This window comes from Aulostomus chinensis, chromosome 8 (assembly GCF_037954235.1).
Source record: "Aulostomus chinensis isolate RoL2024-O1b breed Wild chromosome 8, RoL_Achi_v1.0, whole genome shotgun sequence".
Lineage (NCBI taxonomy): Eukaryota > Metazoa > Chordata > Actinopteri > Syngnathiformes > Aulostomidae > Aulostomus > Aulostomus chinensis.
Window position 1 is genome coordinate 18,493,792 of NC_141327.1, and position 21,218 is coordinate 18,515,009.

The window sequence follows — 21,218 nt, forward strand, 5'->3', positions numbered from 1 at the left end:
GGCATTTACATGATAAAGTGAGAGTGACACTTCCAAATATATTGGCTTGTAACTCCCTAGAATGAAGCAAAAGCAGCTTGTAATCCCCCTCTACAGGATGCAAATTAATTTAAGAGTGAGCTTTGGCTAATCAGAATTTATTTTCTTTTAAGGGGTAAGAAAAACAGAAACGTATGAACAGCATCAAGTGAAGTTTGATGCTCAGACGAGTTCTACAGCCTGATTTTAGGTTATGAAACATAATAGAGACACCAAAGTATTTGTTGTTGTAGCGCACAGAAGTGAGCCAGGAAATGAAACATCCAATAGCAACAGTTTATCTAATCAGCCAAACAAGTCTTAACCTGAATCTGAGCATATCTGTAAGAGTCCTGTGAAATGTGGGACAAAAAGTACCAGGTAGTCCCAGTTGAACCAACTTGCTTATTTTTGTGTTTTTTGTGCTGTACCATACCAGAAAGGTTGTAATCAGACACAGATAATACAGTAGGATGCACTCCAGAGTTTATAAAATTACTTGTGGACAGATTTGCTTTGTAAGTAGTGGGTCATCAACAAGGAGGCACGGTGGTGCAGTGGTCAGCACTGTCGCCTCACAGCAAGAAGGTTCCTGGTTCAAGCCCCGGCTCCAGCACAGGATCTTTCTGTATGAGTCTCCATGTTCTCCCTGTTCCTGCGTGGGTTCTCTCTGGTACTCCAGCTTCCTCCCACAGTCCAAAGACATCAAGAGGGGACGAGGCTGATTGATACTCTAAATTGACTGTAGGTGTGACTGTGAGTGTGAATGGTTGTCTGTCTCTATGTGTTGGTCCTGTGATGGACTGGTGACCTGTCCAGGGTGAACCCTGCCTCTCTCCTGAAGGCTGCTGGGATAGGCTCCCCCGCAACCCTTAACAGGAATAAGCGGAAGAAAATGGATGGATGGGTCATCAACAAGCTAAATATACTTGGCTGGTACTACTTAGTGCCAAATTCACTTTTCAGTGTCTGAAAAATTAGCAGAAATAAAATAGCAGAAAATTATACATAAAACAACAACAGTTAAACAAAACCAAACACACAAATGATGCGGGCTGTGTTATTATACGCCATATTATCTTTTAAGTAAATTCAATCACACTCCTAGAATAAACAATAATAACAGGAAAGTAATCAAATCTATAAAAATAAGATGCAAGTTTTAATGAATTAGAAGCCTCCTTCAATTAAAATAAATACAATATTATGAATAATGCATAGAATGTAAAACTTGCTTGTTGCATCTATCCGCCACAAAACACACAACGTGAATACAGGACAAACGCATTTGTGGAGATTAAAGAATGAATGCCAACACGGCAGCTGTCATGAGTATGCAACACATGTATTAGTTCACCTCCCGCTTCACCCTCCTCTTCTGTATGTGTTTTTCAATTCCTCTCTTCTGTCTCTCTTCTCTGCTTCATTCAAAGGCTCTGCTCTCTCACTCCTCACATCTCCTCAGCATCTCTTCCTCTCATCCTTCTTCCTCTCCTGTACCAGCCCTTCTTCATTAATCAGCTGAGGCCCAATTATACTCAGTTGGCCCCACACCTCCTCCTCGCCGGGGCTCTGGAGGGCCAAAAAATACCGATGCTGACTGACGTTAATTTGCATGACTTCTTGCCCTCCATAAGTACCAGTGTTGTCTGTCTTCTCCTTTTGTATAGGAAGCTGGGGAGGAGGAGACAGGAGGGGGTATAACATGTCAGTATCTAGTCATGTTATGTAATCTGGAGCAATAGGAGGAGACAAAAGAGGGCAGAGGATGTGGCAATGCTTCCCAATCTCATGATACACCGTCAAACCTTAGTTTTTGAGTCAGATATTGTCAGGGTGTGAGGAGGAAGGTGGACCTAAATGGAGACTTGAACTAAAAACTAATGTTAAATTTATTCTTGCAAAGTAAACAAGTAGCGCAAGAACAAAAACAACAAACCAAAGTGAGAAACTAGCTAATGGAGTTCACAGCGAGACAAGCTGGCAGTTTGACTATATTTTTGTATATATATATATATATATATATATATATATATATATATATATATATATATATATATATATATCTGAGTTTAACTTTGTACGTAATTGATGGTAATACAAAACAGCCATAGACAGTAGCCACAATAATAATAATAATAATAATAATCATAATCATAATCATAATAATTTACCTAATTTACTATTAAATACGCTTCAGAAATGAAGGGTTTAGTGTCTTGAAAAAGTAAAAATTGAGTTATCCAATCATATTTAGGTATTCTTGTTTCCGGGAAGAGAAAGAGTGAGCTGGTAATGTAAGGTCAGGGCTGGAGTGGTAGAGAAAAGAAATCTCTCCATGGCTGTGTAGAGAGTGACAGGTGAATTAGCCAATCTTATTTCGCTATTGTAGTGGGTGGGGCTTTGAAAAATCTTTACGATTATGTCAGTCACGTGAGTGTACGAAACAGCGCGAATTTTCACGTTTGAAACAAACATGGCTACCGTGCAACAGTCAAACAACACTGACGCTAGCTAGCTTGATGGCGTCGCTGTTTCCTGTAGTAAAAACAGGTTGTATTGAAATTGCCTGCTTTTTTTTTTTTTTAACAATGATAAACCAACCACTTGCGATAATATGGGATTCATTGGCATCTCTCCAATCATGAAGTCCTACCTGCAAACCACTGTCAGCTGAAAACCATGTGGACATCCCAACAGAATGGACTTCATACACAAGTAGCCTACTAAGGTAAGATGCCTAACTTTTATTTTATTGCAAATCAGAGCTGGCTTGTTCTTATTTCATTTCGTGTTGACATTTAAGTGTTGGTTTGTACACTTTGCTTATAAATGTCAACCCACTTTGTTCAATATCACGGTTCATATTTTACATGATTTTATTTCACCTTAGTCCCTGTTATATTTGAGGTGAAGGTTGTTATTTGCGTTATTTCTTTTCCTTGTACATGAGGAAGTTTTATGATGGTGCTGGTTGTGTGTAAGTGTACTGTGAGTCACACAGTGACGTATTGGGAGTTTCTCACTTTTATTTCAATCATATGCACCATTACCACTCATTGTGCAGAGGATTGTGGGTGATGTAGGACTACAACGCACGAGTGCAGTGCATTCTTAGAAACTCTGTGAAAATCGATCTTTAGTATGTTGTGAGAGAGCAAGACTTGATTCTCTTGTGTCTTTCAAATATAGCAGTTTGGTGGCCTTGTGCTTTAGAGCCATTTTCAGCTTGTACAGTTCATTCATGTCATGAACTTGTTACCCGGCTGTTGCTCACATGCATATGCTGTTATGGAGCAACATTATCATTAGGATGGAGTTGTTTTACCATTCACTGCTCTGTTTGGTGCAAAGCAGCTACAAGAGCAATACCAGACAGTCAGACCATTAAACAGTGACCTGATGCACATTATGAAGCTTCATGAAGTTGCTGAGAGCCACAGAGTCACATATAATCCTCGTTATGTTCAGCGCTCAGATTACACACTTTTTTTTTTGTGTTTATTAGAAAAATGTATAGTTGTTTGAAGTGTTGATCCTCTCACATAAGGAGCTTTCACACTCAAGATTAAAGGGTTGCCTTTTGCTGGCATAGAACCAAAATGAGCAGGCGCGCACACACACACACACACACACACAAACACATACACTGTTTGCCATTCTGGTGTCTTGGGCAGAAACCCAAGATGTGGACAGCCTGGCCTGTGTCTCAAGCTGGGTATGGGCTGTTTTCTGTGTGTGTGGCATGTTATCGCCATGTCATGGCTTGTGTCCTATTATCACCCCTTCCTCCCCCTCCTCCTACTCCTCCTGTCCTCAGCACGCACACACACACACACACACACACACACACACACACACACACACACACACACGCACACACGCATACACAGAAGGGCAGGGTACTCGGCCAGCAGCCAAGACTGCAGCATTGGGACACTTGATTGGGTGAGACTGGTGAGAGGGAGGGAGGTTAGCGGCCTCCAGATGCCCCTAAGATGACATGGGAGGATGAAAGCAGCACTGTGGGGTCAAACTGAGACTGCTGCTCTCCAGGTCCTGAAGTCTAGACTAGCTGGATGTTGAGGAATGTGACATCTATGCCAGCAGAAAAATAATACACTTCATGTGTCTTTTTTTGTTTCCAGTTGTGGAAATACTGTACATTTGTCAACTAGATGGTACTTCAGTAGATTTAGTTTTTGGTCCAGTTGACTTTTGCTCCACACCACTTCACTGCAAATATCTGTTCTTTCTACTCCACTGTATTTCGACACAATAGCACTGCTTTGTCTTTTTTAAGTTTATGAAAATTATCCGTAGCAAGAGGGGAATTGGTCCATTGGGCCTCATTCAAAAAATATTCTTCAGCACAATTTTTTTGATACAATATAAGATTTAATTTCACCCCCAGTGTAGTCTTATGGACAGGAAAAGTCACGTGTCTATTTGTCAACTCCTTTCTTCTGGCATGTATATGTATGTACATGTACATTCCATGTGCATTCTTGGGTGATTGACAGATACAAGAGGTACACAATGAATGTCAAGAGGAGAGCTGCTTCCTCTTGATGAACAAGTTCGTGGTCCATTGGATAGTTCCTTTCACACTATTTATTACTTTTTAATTTTTTCAAAAAAGCAATATGGGAATGTCGTAAAGTAGAAGGATCAGGGTGTGATTGGGCTGTTGCTGCAATTGAACCATCGTAGGATTCTCTTGCAAATGGACTGGGACCAGTTAGGAGAGGTGGTCTTGAACTGGTAGTTGAACGATTAGGGCACCAGCAAGTGCCTAAACGAGCTTTCGATTAAAAATGGACTGAATGCTGAATTGCGAAAGCACCCTTAAACAAAACGTACATGCAGAAGACACACTGATGCTGTGGGTTGCTGCATTCAGGAACACATTTACCTCTAAGTGTATTTGTTTACATTTTTCTGTTTATTGCTACTTTGACTTCAGTGCTGATTGTTTGAATGCATGTTGACGACTACAAAAATATACAGCATGCATTTAAGCACTCACACAGAACCGTTGACTTCCAAAAAATTATTTTTTTTTTATTCTGAAGGACCAATAAAATTATGGCAAGTATTTACAAATAATTACTTCTTAGCTTCACATTACAGGTACATAAATGGAATAATTCACCAACAACAGTCACTCAGGTGGACGGATGGACAGGTACACAGTATGAAGAGATGCATCAAGCAAACTGCAATTGAATAATTCACAGTAAACTCAATCCCAGGAAACAAAATAACAATAATATTAACAATAGAGATATAAAAAATAAGCATAATATCAAATTCACCATTTATTTCTAGTTTTCTTGAACGAAATTGGTCACAATTCCAACTAAAATAAAAGGAGAGGAAATCAAGTGATATGATATCTTTGGCAAATTCGCACTGCAGTAAAATACATTCAAATATTAAGACAACACACGACACACAAAGAGAAAAAACACCAAGTTTTTGTTTGCAACTACTAAAAAATCGAATAAAAAACATACACATTTTCTTAAAGAAGCTATTCTTTTACTTTTTTTTAAATCCTCCCCTCCAGGATATTTGAAGGCATTTCTTATCTTCATTTTGTGTTTGTATCTGTAAGTCTTTTCTGATATTTTATAGTTTTTTTTTTGTACAAGAATCTATCATTAAAACAGGCATCACAGGCTTTGGTGAATGTTACAGATATGTTTACCTTTGTTTGATTTCAAGGAATCGCTGAATTGTTCAAACCTAATTTGCAAATGTTTTTGCTTTCTGATGTCTTTTTATTTATTTTTTTACCAAAATGTCACTGATATAAATATCTCTTTAACACCCCAGATAGGAAGCAATGAACACAAAAGAAACTCCAGATTGTTACACGAAAGGCCACAGTAAGGTGAAAAATCATGTTAGCTTGTTTTTTTTTTTTTTAAACTTCTGCTTATTTTTGTAGGCTGCGTCTTGTTGATTATTTTTCCTCTTCCACAGATGAATAATATTAAGATGTACAGAACACTGTAACACTTGGATCTGTCCAGAGCCTAGTTATACCAGCAAGTCTGAAACAGATTGTGCCACTAATTGCTGTCAAGATGTGATGCAGAAATCCCCTCAGGTTTCATGAAGGCAGCAGCCATCTTCATGGATTCATATTGAGATGCAGTCAGGCTCACTCGGTGAAAAATCATAATAAAGGGGCGGGAAAAAAGCTCATTTGCATTTATCTCAGTTTCCTGTTCATGGATGGTAGCAATGCTACATTTGAATTTCACTTGAGTGTTTTTAAATGCTCTACAAGCACATGAAGAGAAAGGGGAATATTAAATGTGATCTCACACCAAATAAACAATACCGGCAGCAACATTGCCATTGAAATGACCTTACTTTGGCACCCCTTCTTCATTCCCTTGCTGAATTTCTTATAGGACGCCGAGCATCAAGTCTTAATGGTCAGAGAGAAAAGTAGGAAAGGTGAGAAAAAGGATTAATATGGCTGTCTGAAGAAAGAGGGGGGACTTTTTTAGGCAGGTCACGAGCTTGAAATCAACAGAATAGTTTAATATTCCTAATCCTGGTGGTGTGGCAGTGCAAAAGGAAGAGGAGAGTGTGTGAGATATGATGAGATTAAGGGTTGGGTGGAGTGGGGGAATGAGACAGGATGAGCTTCTGATGGCACAGCAGGTTTGGACTCCCCTGGGGAATACAGGGGCATGAGAGGAGGGGCGATCACCACTCTGCAAAGGACAAAGGGAGGGTGTCTCATCTTGTATTTAGGTGTGTATCTATGTGTGTGTGTGTGTGTGTGTGTGTGCCCTCTGCTTCCTTACAGTACCACCCACAATGACAGTCCCCCTCATCGCTGCAGTCAATGTCATGGCTGCCCATCAAAACAATGGCGGGCCAATGAGAATCCCTTCACTCCCTATTTGAACCAATTAGGTCAGAGCAATGGCAAGGCAAGCTGTGTCACTATGAGATGCATAGTTAAAAAATAATCCTGTTAATGTATCTGGGGGATTCTTGGCTACTCCAGAGAACGGTAGAGAATTTGGCCTGTTTGGTGTTACAGCTCCTCGCAACTGGATTCACCTCCTCAAGGAGAATGGCATTCAATCAATATTTGTTCACAGTAGTGTGTGTGGGTGTGTGTCTGTGAAAGTGTAATTCACTTATAAGATGCTCTCGTTGGATAACAAAAAAAAAAGCAATATAAATGAACAGACTTGTAATATGTCTGTCGCTTACTTGGCTTTTTATTTTTGTATATTTTGTGCCTTTTCACTCTTTGTCAAGCCGTTGTGTTCTCTTTAGCCCTGGTGCAAATGTATAATATGTGCTCGGAGTATTTCATTATATATCACAGTGCTGCATGGACATTTCAGTCACCTCCAATCACACACTTCTCAGGATTACAGGGAATCATGCTCCTTGTGTCTATAGAGCTGGAAAAAACAAGTGAATGCAACAAATCAAAGTGTTTGGTATCAGCCACTTATGTAACGTCTACTCAAATATGATGTAATATTTACTGCCAATCTCAACAAATGTTTAGCAGACAGGTAAACCTGAAGTCTGAGGCGAAAGCAAAACACTCTCTGTGTTTGACATCCTGCTCTTTATCATTTTCATTCATATGCAGGGTTTTCCACTAAAAACAACAAGATTTGTGTTCATTTTGTTATATGACTGGCTTGACACAATGGAGCTTTCAGCATGCTGACATCATGTTAGCCTTAATTTTGTTAGCATGTCAACCTCCACGTATTCAGAGGGATTTTGGCACCAAAATCATTCAAATACATCATCTGGGAACCATGAATGCCCTGCAAACATTACTGCCAATTCAGTGGAGTAGAGGTTGAAATATTGCCAACATTAAGTGACCTGTTGATGGCGCTAGATGAAGTCAGGTGACCACTTACATTGTTAAGCGTTCATCCTCTGAGGACCACGACTGTCTTGTTTGCGGAGGAGCAATTCGCTGCTTATTTATGACTTTAATGACAGAAAATAAACCATTCTTTTGTAATTTTACAGCTTATAGAGAAATAAAAGAGCATTTTTTGAAAAGAACATTTGTTTGAATCTGTGACTGAAATGTCCACACCAGCAGACTCCTCGTACGTAGGTCATCGCCACAGCAATGCAACTGTTGGTTGGCAATGCAGTATCATAGAAATTACAGTCTGCTACTGATTAGTGGAAGTTGTGATATATTTCCTGCATGTCTCACATTATCATGACCAGAATTTTTGTTAAGGGGGTTGCAGGTGGGGGACACTGAATCGTGTTTTAGTGACTCATTGTCAGTCAGGGCAATGTTGACGTATAAAACTAAAGGCACTGTCCTTGTTTTCAGCTGGTGTGGTTCAGGTTCAATAATGCCTCAGAAAGATCTAGAGAGAAAGAGAGATAATAACGGAAGGCCCCCGCTGAAGAGAGCTATCATAAGAATCTTCTTTAGAGTTGTGTATGCACAACTTTTAAGGTCAGCAAATGTAAAAGGATCCACTCTATCACTATATCCAAACCCAGGAAGAAAAAAAAAAACAGACTGAGAAACTAAGCGCTTTGTTCAGTGTTCATAGGTATATGTTCATATATTTTATGTCTCACGCTGCAGATTTGGTGCCTCCAATCTGTTTGCTATTAAAACTACACAGTAGCAATGAAGCACTACAGTCAGCCACACATACCCGAAACAAACAAAAAGATATGTAAACACCTGCAGACGATGGCTAAAACAACACCACTTAGTCTTTTTATCGTAACGAAAAGCTTCATCACTAAAATCTAAAATATGAATATTTGAAATTGACATTGTGACTTCTCCTCTCTTTTATTAATTACTGTACAAATTTTGTGTGGATGGATGTAAGACAGGAAAGCTATGTACACACAGGTAGAAGAAGATCCAGCCCGTTATCACAGATCAACATCCCGGGCCATCCCAACATGGAAGGAGGAGGATTGACTGATATCAGATCTGAGAGGGCAAATCTGTCTGGATCTGTGTGTACATGGAATGGCTAAGGCCTCGACCCTGGTGTCATGCATTGTCACAGCGCAGAACTGATGTAGGAGACAACCAAATAATGATAATAATAATAATAATAATAATAATAATAATAATAATATAAAACAGTTTTGTTTTCACAAAAAAGCAATGCTTTTATAGAAACCATTTCAGGATGTCAAATAGCACAAGGACAAGTACTGAAAAAAGGGGCGGAGAAGAAGAAGAAGTACTTCAGGGATCGGAAAAGGAAGTTTAAAAAAAAAAGTAAAATGGCGGCTTTAAAGGATGATTGAGTCTCTTTGTGCTTTTGTAGTTAGTCAGCCGATCCACTAGGGGGGGCCCATCTTTGGGGAGTTTAAAGAGAGAAATAGAAAGAGAGCAAGAGAGAGAGAGAAATAGGGATGCCCCCCACTTCCTGATTCTTCATTTGAATATACAGGAAGTGGATTCTTTTTTTAAATGGCGTCTTATTCAGTGGCACCTGTGTCAACTGATACCAGGCATCAAACTATAAACAGGAAAAATTCAGTTGGACCACATTTATAAACAAAGATTCCTTTTTCATATTGAAAGTTTTTCATATTTCACTGCATCATCATCATCATCATCACTACTCTAGCACGACAGCGTGACACATATTATAAATCATTACGGGCATTCACTCACATCACGGAGTGCAGCGCAGAAAAGCTTCTTAATATATTACTCTGTGTCTCGTCCATTATAAATAGCTCTAGATCAGGACTAAATCTGGCCTGGGGAGGCTGGATAGCACCTTCCTGTACAAGAACACTCCCTGGTTGGTTCTGTTTTGGTCTGAAATGAACTGCTAATTTTACAGTAGAAGCCTGTGCTTTGTCTGATCTGTAGGGATCTGGCTGAGAATTTATGAAGCTGAACACTCCCATTTAAAAAAAAAATAAATCAAAAATCAAAAATCGGTATCCCATTCTTTGTAGTCCAAAGAGAAGAAGCTAAGATGATGATGTTATGGTTGCAATTTTGGTCATTTAAAGTTATATGAGTTGGATTGTCTTTACCGTAATATGGCATAGAAAATTGATTGATTAATGGCAGGTCATAAAAAAAGACTGAAAAGGTGATTTAAACGACTTCAGCAAAAAAAAAAAAAAAAAAAAAGCTCCCAATGTTAAAACCTATCTAAGCCAATCCAGGTCATATCATCACATCTTTACATGCAACATTTAGCAGGGATACCAAGTTTTATGAAGTATGAGAGTGCTCACATGTAAAGAAAGGCTCTTATCAACTAACCTGGTGCTGGCACTGCAACATTTTGTCATCCCAGCAATGTAACAACCCTCTAGTGTGTCTGTTTTGCACGCTAGCAGTGGCCTGGTTAGCTTTAATGTCAATCAAAGAGAATACAAACTGCGCTGATGTCAAAAATGTAAAATCTGCTCCTTGTTGCCTTGGGTGCGAATAGGGCAGGCTTGTACTGAGTGGTGCTGGTGCTATCCCTCCCTCCCTTCTTCCCTCATCTATAACTTCTCTCCATCCTCGGAAGGAGGGGTCAATGGCGGTCGTAGGCGGAGGCTGTTGCAGTGGCAGCAGGGCCCGCCCCCCGTGATGTTGCGCTGTAGTAGTACGGAGACCCTGCAACGAAACGGGCACGTTAACTTTAATACTTTGAAGGAATTTCAACATTATGATGATCTGTTACATTTGTTCACAGATTGGGTGTTCTTGTAGTCTTCGTTGCTGTTGGTTACAACCTAAAACATTACTTACAACAGTAAATGCTATTTCAAGAAGATTTTGTCAGCAAATAATGATAATCACAAGAAGGACACTCTGAGTGCTATGCTGTTGGTGCTATGCTGGCATGTCATTTTTGACTGTCATGCCACTACAATGCAATGTTAAGAACATACAGAGGTCACACATTTCTGTGAGATCTGGTTGATTCATGCAAAACAAACTGATATTACAGTATATTTTAGTTTTCGCTTTCATCATTGCACCTGGAATAAACCTACACTGACTTTGGTACATGTTGGTACTAAAATATCTCAGGTCTGGTCCTGCCTCTTTTTAGAGTTATTGATCATAAAACATACTGATAACAATAGTCGTAACATTTTATGTCCCACTTTATTTGGAGTTCAGTCCGGAAGAGCTTAAAGGTAATGAAGATAATAGTCCGTCACTTCAGAGGAAAACTAGCGGGACATGTGTCCCCTCCCTTCAAAGAGCTGTGCAATTAACTCGGTGAGTTCAATTTTAATTACTGACAAAAGTGGGGAAAATGAGAAAAATAAATTGTAATAATCCGGAATTACCCTTTAACTTGAATGACTAGTGTTGTTAAAAAAAAAGTAAAATGAGCAGCTTCAATTTTCCGTGGAGATGATATTTTACTATGAACGTACATGTTGAAAGGCATATATGAGATGACATGAGCTGATGAAGCTAATGACAGAAAAAATGACTCCCTTTTATGCACAACCAGTGAAATGAACTCAGTCGACTTCCTGACAAGCTTTTCTTTGTCTCCCTCCTTCTGAACGCCCCGCCACACACACACACACACACACACACACACACACACACACACACACACACACACACACACCATCTTAGCTGACACACTGAGTACAGCTCTACTACTACTGATCCCTTGAGTCTATTCTCTCCTTAGGGAAGAGGTCAATTCAATACTGTAACCCGGCAGACGCACACAAACCCACACTCGCACACCTTCACACTCTCACAACTACACACTCGCAATACTACACACAGACATACTACACACCTGTCTGTGTCCCCTCCATCAATCAGCCCAACAGTGTGCTGACAGGTCTGTCCACAGTCCAGGTAATCTCAGGAGGCTCTTTGAGGAAGTGAGGCATTAAGCCACCCTGACAAACTATTTAGTCTCACTCAAGACTGCAGATGCACTTCTCCACCTCTTATTTTTTAACTCACCATTCTTTCATTTGTCACCTTTACTCTCACTTTCCCTCATTTCCTTTAAATCACAGCCTTCATTCATCCACTCTTAATATGAATATCGTCCTCTAACTTCTCTTACTTAGTACTGCCGCTCATTCTCCCTTCATACACACACCTGCATTGTCACATCCCACCCTTGTCTCCACCTACCTTGCATCTGTCCTGCCTGGCTGGTGAAGAGACTGGAGGAACAGCCGATTTCCGTCCCCAGGAGAGAACCATAATCCTGCTGAAACACTGGGGACAGAAGGAAGGAAGTGAGGATAGGAAAGGCTGGGTAGGTGTGTGTGTGGGACACTGGAAGGTCAGAACGGCCTGACCCCTCTTACTTACTGACCTTTACACCGTCACCTCTTGACCATTTCACCTTTAAGCCAGACCTCTGAAATGGCTCCCTTGACTGTGAGGTTAACACTGACTGCTTTTGGCTCATTTCCTGTTAATACACTGATGACGCTAAAGCCACTGTTGGGTATTTCACTTCTGAATGAATTACCAGAACTATTTCATGTACTTTTACAATACAGTGCAATCAACTGATCACTGCAGTAATTATACCTTCCCCAAGGAGCTAATGTGATCGTCTGTGTGTCCGACTGTTAACAGGATGTCTCTAGAACGAATGGACACGTTTGGATGAAATTTAGTCCAAGGATGGGTAATTCTGCAAGGAATAAGTGATAAACTTTTGTAGGTGATCTGGATAAAATTGTAAATCCTGGATCCTGAAGCCTGAAGATAAAACCTATTCGATATATAATATGGACTATATTAAAAATAATATGTAATATATAATAACATGATTTCTCTTTATAATTTGAGTGTGCTTTGATGAAATTTGTTGAACCCTTGTTTTTTAATACAATATATATTGGGAGGTAATTAAGCTCCCAGAGATAGTATGGATGGATGCAGTTCTGGAATAGGATTCAGCAATCGGAGAAAAAAAAGGAGAAGAAAAGAACAGATTTCAATGTTCAGATTCTGTGTCCACGTGATCTCCTTTTTAGTTCTACAACATAGATATTCATTGTTATTAAGGATGTGTCACCCTGTGTACTGCTAATATACGTATAAGAGTTAGGACTGAAACAAAAACAGCAAATTGTTTGAATATTAAAAACACTATTAAATGTCTCTATAATCTGTTCCTGCCTAGCGTTTAAATTCATAACTCTTCATGTGATGGTGACTGAATGAAGACATGAAACACCGAGTCAGCATCCTCCACTAAATAAGATCAAATCCAACAAATCCCAAAACACGGATGAACTGCAGATAAATGCCTCCTAATCTCTTCCTCCCTCTCGTTACAAATCCATTCACACTCCAAATTGCCAGCCTTTAAACAAACCCTTGCACAAAACATATTTTACTGTATGAATCTATACAGACACAAATGTAATGGGATGATAAGTGAGGAGTGGAGCACATTACAGGAAGGAATCGTGATGTGAAGTCAAGTGAAATGAAATTCAGTGATAGAAATATTGATCAAACTGCACAGTAGAGATACCTACCTAATAAACTGGGATTTGGAAATCTCCACGATTCATTGTATGTGGAATACTGAGGATGGGAATATGGACTTCCGGAGAAATCTCCACCTAAAAGGAAGAGAACAGGAAACAGCACGTCAACGTCTTGTTTTTATAAAATACCAGAAGTTGAATCTGTAATTTTTCTCTGAGTGAGATATCGAATCAGGGCTTGGTTAACTGTAGCCAAATCCTGACACATGGGGCTCCAACAGAATCCAGATGTGCAATAGTTACTGTTGGTGCTGGCAAGTCTTTGGTTCCTGGAAATCCACCACTCTGCCATTTCAAGCTTGAATTTAAGATTAGTTTAACCTCAGTACCATTTTAATATCAGTGTCATCTATGTTTCATCATTCATCACGAACACAGCAAGCTCGTCAAGGGGTTTTCTGGAAACCAGAATAAGGTTACATATGCAGCCCCACTGGAATCAAACTAAGTAAACTCAAGCAAATATGTAGTCACTGTTTACAAAGCCGTGCGTGCTCACATGTATTGTCAGTCACGTTTGACATTGTTATAATCTGAACCTGTATTACAATCAATGGTAGTAGAGCTGTAAGTTTCACCATGAAATCTGAATGTACAGCAATTTGATTTGATTTGATTTTCATTTCCTTCAGGGTTTGAATCTGGACATTTGTGGACGATGCTCACAAATCCATCTGTGCCCTTTGGATATGCACATTTTTATGGGAGGGAGCTTTTTAGGAACATGGAGGAGGGGGCTCAAACTGGTCCTCAAGAAACAAGACAATGAGTCCGGATGGTTAACATTCGAATAGGATGCAAAAAGTAACATTTCAGTAATTTCAGCCTGAAATGATCAGCGCTGCAATTTATTCAAACTGCAGACACGATCCCGTGTGACATTGAATCAACTCACAGATGTTTGATTTCTTACCAACAATTTACCGACTATGATCTTAACTGTAGCAGTAGCTGATTAGATGAACCGTTTTTAAATGACAAACATATGTTTTCTTGTTTCGGCAGACTGGTTGAGAACACTGAACTGAAAGGCTCAGTAAGACTCCAGCGGTCCTGCCACACAGCGGATGATAGCATAGCTTTTCTCCCTCATTTACTACCTACTGTCTGGGGTTTACTCATTCTCTTGTCTTCCCTTTCACCCCTTCTCTCCGTTTTTCTCTCTCATCCTCCAGCCCGCCCGGCTACTGCCCGGCCGTCACCTTTCACATCAAAATAACATTCTTCCCCATTTCTTCTCCTCTTTTTTCCCTCATCCCTCTGCTGACTCGCTGTTTTTTCTCTCTTTTACTCATTCTTTCTTCTCCCCTGAACCTTCACTTCTCCCGGGGGATCCCTCTCCCATAGCTGACAGTCACAGACCCTGATGCCCCCCCTTCCCCATTCCTCGTCTCTCCCTCTCGTTCTGTCGGTTCTGCCTCACTGCTTCCTTACACCCCCTCTGAGTGTCAGCCCCCCTGCTGCCGAGAGAGACAGAGAGAGAAGAACAGCAGAAGAGAGTTGCTTGCTTAATGAAGGTATAATATTAGACAGAGCGGACAAAAAGGAGGATAATTTGCCTGAGAAGTGCTGAGATAAAACATGGCAGAGCCAGAGAAGCAAAGTTTGGAGATTATCTCCTCCACTGGCAGCCTGGAATATTCACAAAGAAGAATTCTGATGTTTTCCTCTATGTACAGTCCAAGTTTTCTCTCTCGCAATACCCTTTGTCAAAGTGTGTGTGCCTGTGTGTGTGTGTTTAGCTGCATCTGTCAGGTGGGGTCGGTATGCGGTCTCCTTGGCATCCCTGGGTGCGAACATCCTCCCCTTGTCATCACCGTAGTGACGGCAACGTGTCAGGTTGTTTAGGAGACGAGGGGGTGGTGGGGGGTGGAAGGAGGGGAGGCTCAGGGGTCTCCCTTGTGTAGCTCAGTGTCAAGGTCGCACACACACATACACACTGTCAAAAACAAACACTCACATGCCAGCACACGCATAAACATACACCAACTGAAACACACACAAATATGCTGTCAAACCTGAGGACAGGCTGGGGTGAGTGCCGGGGGACAGGGCGACAGGGTTAGCCATCTTTAGACGTGCTGTTCCTACACGTCCACTGAGAGTGTGTATGTGTATGTGTGTGTGTATGTCACCGACTGAATGATTGGGAATACAAAATAGACAAGAACTTGTAAACAATGTTGTTTTGACTTTGTTTCATGGCTGTTTTTTTGCTCACGTGTTTCCCGTCCTGTTTCTCTGGGTTTCTCGCTGAGCATTCCGCACTGACTATGACCGTTGCAACAAATCTTAGAGTGCGAACGAGCGAGAACAAGAACGGCGGTCCAGGATTGAAACACAAAAGCAGCGGAGAAGGCAGAGTGGAAGGGAATGAATGAATTAGTCGTGGGTCACTGGTGATTCTCATTAAAAACAAATTACTAATGTTGAGGAGGGACAGCTGTGCTACTGTGGCTGGTTTCTAATGATACACACACACACACACACACACACACACACACACGCGCCACCCCCCTTGGAGCACTGTCAACTGAAGCACAGGCAGACAAGAAAGAGGAAGTGGCAAAGCTAAATACACCCCTGAAGACACACACACACACACACACACACACACACACACACACACACATCCTGTGGGAATTCAAAAATGTATGGAAGCTAAAAGATCTACTGAGATGCTTTTGTTTAGCAATAGTGTTAGAATAAAGGAAGGGAGTCACTTTGGGTGACTGAGGAAAGTTACAGCTACTTGAGAAGGTATGTGAAGCCTGTTCATGTGGACCAGGTCGTCGTGCCGGAGGGACATAAATCAAAGATCAGATCACTGCTCACCTCTCTTTTGGATGACATGAATCCTTCATTTTAGGGTGAGGCAATGCTAAATTTAAGGTACAGTTAGTTAAAGGTCAGGTGGATGTATAGTGTGTGTGTGTGTGTGTGTGTGTGTGTTTCTAAGAGAGACTCACTCACCAGGTACCATACCAGTGAGGGAGGGGGTGGAGTAGCTGCCCTGTCCTGTGGGGGGAACATGGGGAGGGTAGCCTGGCAGAGTGGTGCTGGCAAGGTCTCGACCTGTGATTAAACACACATACATGCACATGTGCACTCTCATCAATATGTGATAGTGTTTGATACTATAATTATTAAACAGATAGCAACCCCTCCAATGTTTGTACATCTTCCCTGCAAGTGTCCTTTTTTTCTTGATCTACTAATTGATCAAATGTTACACAAGTTTCCAGAGTCCAGGGTGATGTCTTCAGAAGTTAGTAAGAAAAGCAGAACGTATTCACATTTAATTCTCAGGAGTGATTCACAATATCAGCAGGGAATTTATGCCTGGGTTATCGGTCCTATAAGCTAAGAAGTAAGACATTGAGAATATCTATATCATGCCATTTTTTAATGAAAGACGTTCGAATATATTGACAGCATTTCTTGATTGTTGTAAATATCAGTTAAAATCTGTGATTCTGCTAACAAGAACATCTGTTGGAAACTCATCAGTTACCAGTCCTGACAGTAATTACAGTGTTTTACTCATGTTAACCTGCCTTCATCACCTCGCACGTCAAGCAGGCTCTTCATTGAAGAAAGCATGCCAGAACACATTCACACTCATTCCGTCCCTCCTTCTTTTGTTTCTTTCATCCTTGTTTTCCATCTGCTGGCATCTATTAATTTACAGACTCCCCCTCCACCCGTTACCACCGTCTCCCCCCACCCCCCTCCCTTGTCTGTCACTTGCTGGATAGGATATATAACTGCATTAGACTACATGACAGTGTGTCGGCCTGAATCATTTCTCTGTGTTTGCACGCAGAAGACATTGGGAGTGTGCAGAGAGGAAGCCCTCCATTCATCATCATCATAGACACACACACACACACACACACACACACACACACACATGAACACGCACGCACAACATCCTTCTTCTCCTCCCCTGCACACACACATTTATCATCATCATAAACAGCTCACATGCTAACACCATCAATCCCATTCACTTCCCCTCCACTTAACCACCACTAACTGGAAGGGGGGCAGTGAAATAGAGAAGGGAACATAAAAGACAGCAGGGAGGTTAAGATGGTGGGAAACAAAATGGAACAGGAAAGATGAAGAGAAGGGGAGGAGGGCGACAAGAAAAATGCAGGAGACATCTCTTTAAAGTTCCAAATATATCAGAATATAATTCCAAAAGGCGTTTTGAGCTGTAAACAGATCCTTACAGAAGGACCACAAATAAAATAAATGTCTACCTTCACGTTCATCGCAAGCACTGTGCTTGAGAAAGTGTATTATACTTCCCACCAGTATCAGCCAGATGTTTCTCTTTGGGGGTATTTTGGAGATCGTACACATATTAAATCAGTTCTCTATTCCTAAATTCAGACTGGGGCCCCCTGGTGCCCTGGGTAGGTACTTCAGATGGGCCGTGAGGGTAATTCAAAGGTGAAAGGTTTTATACCTTAAGTTTAAGCTTGAAATTTAAATAAACCTTTGTGTGACATTAAAAAATTGTATACACATTTCATTTGTTTTCTATTTACACTTGGGCTGACATTCACAAAGATCTTGCCTGTCAATGAAATTAAAAATACAGAGAAATACTTCAGCCTAGTGTGGTGTTTTGAGAGTTGTGCATGTCTGGGTTGGCTGCAGAAGATTTTTTTTCCCTTATTCCGAAGCTCTTATGTTTGGAAATAGTTTCCCTGGATGGTAACTAAACAAGAAACTGCTACGCAGAAATAGCAAACATAAACTGTATAATTAGGGTAGTGTATTCATTAAAATAGTTTGTCCACCAGAAAAGACTGACAATTTTGTATCCAGCATAAATTAGTATTTGCTGGAAGAATTTAAGAAAAACTGACCACTGATAGATTCATCACATCTTCTCCAGCTTTAAAAAAGAATCTTGTTCCAGTAAATAATAAAGTCCCATATAAAGGGGAACAATCACATTGACAAGAGAAGAAATGGATCGGACAAGAGGGAAGGAAATGAGCAGATTAAAAAAAAAAGAAAAACAACAATTTCCTTACAAATCTTTTGATTCCCTCCCTTCCCAGTTCTGTTTTTCTCTCTCAGATCCCCACTCTACTACAGCCTCCCTGTCCCTCTCCGCCTCCTCTCTCCTGTCTCTGTATAGTAAAGTTTTTCTCGGTGTTTGACGCGACAGCAAGGCATTAGTGCAGACGGGCTGCTCATCCGCTCAGGGTCAATGCACAGGGCAGGGAGGAGAGGGTGAGAGAGAGGAGAGATGGACTCTCCACAGCCTAACTTAGAGGGGGCAGACAGGGCCAGATCCTCTGAGGGGTGTGTGTGTGTGTGTGTGTGTGTGTGTGTGTGTGTGTGTGTGTGTGTGTGTGTGGCTGTGTTTTCTGTGTCTGTTCACCTAGTGTATTTGTGCATATGCATGCCAGCGGTGTTGATCTATCTGTTCTCCACAGCTTTGCCGTAGAGGTCAGCAAACAAGCACAAGTCTCCTCTGTGCTCAGTTGCAGCTACAGATGAACTGTTCTATCTCACCATCTCCCCATCTAGCTCGTCGGAGCTACACATGTCAGACACGGAGGGAACACAGTGTGTATGGATCATCCCTGCTTGTGCTCGCACTCGAGCTGACACGGTGAAGTTAAGGGGAAACCGAGAAGGCCCTGCGGATTTGGAAAGGTATCAGAGAAGGAGATTGAGTGTATGAATAAATGCTGCTTTGCAGGATTGAGTCCAGGGTATCAACACTTCAAGAATGCAATAACACTGCGCCAAACACATGGACATCTGATCCCCTAGAGGGAGCTCTATTGTGAGGGAAAAGACAGGCGAGGAAATGCATGCAAAATATTCAGAAGGTGTGTGTGTGAATGTTTGTATGCATAAGCAGAAATGGAAATTTTCTCTCTCGCTCTCTCTGTCTCTTTGTCTCTCTCTCTCCCCCCGTTCAGGTAGTATTCCTCAGTGGTTACAGGGGGCAAAAAAAGAGCCTTTTCTCAGATATCCCAAATTCCCAGCTCTATGATTCCCTTCATTACAGATGGGAGCACTGAAGCCTTGTCCAAGTGCTCCCCGGCCTACTCTTAATTAACCACTGCCTTTACCATTACCTCTAAATGAAGACAGAAAGAGATGAGGTTTTCACTATTCCTCTATCCATCCATCTTTTTTTCATCCTTTCCTTTAGGCTTCCTGCCTCTCAGGAGATCTGAGGCACTGAGCTCTTTAAACATTTCAAATCACTTTCAGTCCATGTAGCCCACTCCACTGCTCACATACGAGATACATTTGGAAAATAAATTACTGTATTTTTTTTCCCCTTTTTTTTGTGTGTTTGATGGCAAAATTTCGAACAGACAGCCCAGTTAGAAATAGTTTGTCCTGAAAATGTGCTGAAAATATTTTGCGCAATATTCTGGTAATGTTTTTATCAAGAAATTATTCATTTGTTCCCAGAATTTTTTTTTCCTCCAAAACATTGATTATAGATACAGTATTCAACATTCCCAATACGTTCTATGAATGTCGCAGTTAAAAACAATTTTTAGGAACATTATTTGAAACAATCCAATGTCCTGATTACATTCTTTCTATGTCAGATGAAATATTTTCTTCAACAGAATTAAAACTTGTGGCTCATGGTTGTTAATTGTGGGAACATTGCCTGCTAACTGAGAGACAAATAACCACCACAGAAATGGTTTCCTCACTGCTGCAGGTTAAAAGAGCATGAAATTCACACTTTAGTGTTCAGTCAGACTCCAAGTAGCATATGCACATCTCTTACCTGGAACTAGTGAATAGGACTGTGGACCAGAAACACTGGCTCCTAACTCTGCCCCTGTACCAGAATTGGCCAAACTGTTCTTCATCTCGTCCAGTCCTCCAGCTAGAGAGGCCATGGAGGAATAATCTGACGTCTGGGAGGAGGCAGGGAGAGGAGAAGAAACGTAAAACATCATGGTGTTATCTGTTACATAAACATGAATGGTTAATGTGTTTACTATACGCTGCTACATTTACAACATGCTTCCTTTTCCTTATAGACTGAGCTTTACGTGTGAACATACACACACTCACACACCTACAGTGGAGAGTTTATTGATCTGTTTACAAAGACAGGGATTTACTGAACAACCGAGTCCAACGGTCTATAACCACAGGATCAACTTGCTCTTTCTCTTCATCCACACACACACGCACACACACGCACACCTGTATATACACGAATACACAGTGGCATCACATAGACCATAGCCAACACAAAGCCCCTTGTCTCCCCAGATACCAACAACAATAAGAACTGTGATCATTTCAGCACACGTACATAGCCACCCAATGCCCTACACACACACACACACACACACACACACACACACACACACACACGCACACACGTACACGCACACACATGCAGTACAGTAGTTAAAGACATATAGAAAAGAGGAAACTGAGGCAAGCAGGCCATATCTGAGTTGTGCAGGTGTATTTTTTTTCTAATCTTTTTGCAATCTTCTCAAATGTATTGCAGAACTGAAGTTGTATTGCAAGTGATAAAATTGCAGAAAGGAACAGAAGTCTTGACTGCATCATGAATATCGAAAAGTCGGATATGATTGACAGTAAGAATGTGTGACTTAAGATACACTGGCAATTACAGTTAA

General features: G+C 40.9%; 1 protein-coding gene and 1 long non-coding RNA gene across 2 annotated transcripts in view; one reads left to right on the plus strand and one right to left on the minus strand.

Annotated features, from left to right (window-relative positions):
* Window positions 1-2,544: 2,544 nt before the first annotated feature.
* The window catches only part of LOC147257485 (uncharacterized), a 52,775-nt gene continuing 34,101 nt past the window's right edge, over window positions 2,545-21,218 (plus strand). The window contains exon 1 of the long non-coding RNA XR_015117604.1: window positions 2,545-2,749. This is a non-coding gene — a long non-coding RNA (uncharacterized LOC147257485). The remainder of the gene's footprint in view (window positions 2,750-21,218) is intronic.
* The window catches only part of pax5 (paired box 5), a 41,776-nt gene continuing 31,132 nt past the window's right edge, over window positions 10,575-21,218 (minus strand). The window contains exons 7-11 of the mRNA XM_086211452.1: window positions 20,342-20,474; window positions 16,522-16,623; window positions 13,537-13,623; window positions 12,167-12,253; window positions 10,575-10,657 (exon numbers count right to left, since the gene is read on the minus strand). Of these exons, the coding sequence (XP_086067578.1) occupies window positions 10,575-10,657; window positions 12,167-12,253; window positions 13,537-13,623; window positions 16,522-16,623; window positions 20,342-20,474 (492 nt within the window). The remainder of the gene's footprint in view (window positions 10,658-12,166; window positions 12,254-13,536; window positions 13,624-16,521; window positions 16,624-20,341; window positions 20,475-21,218) is intronic.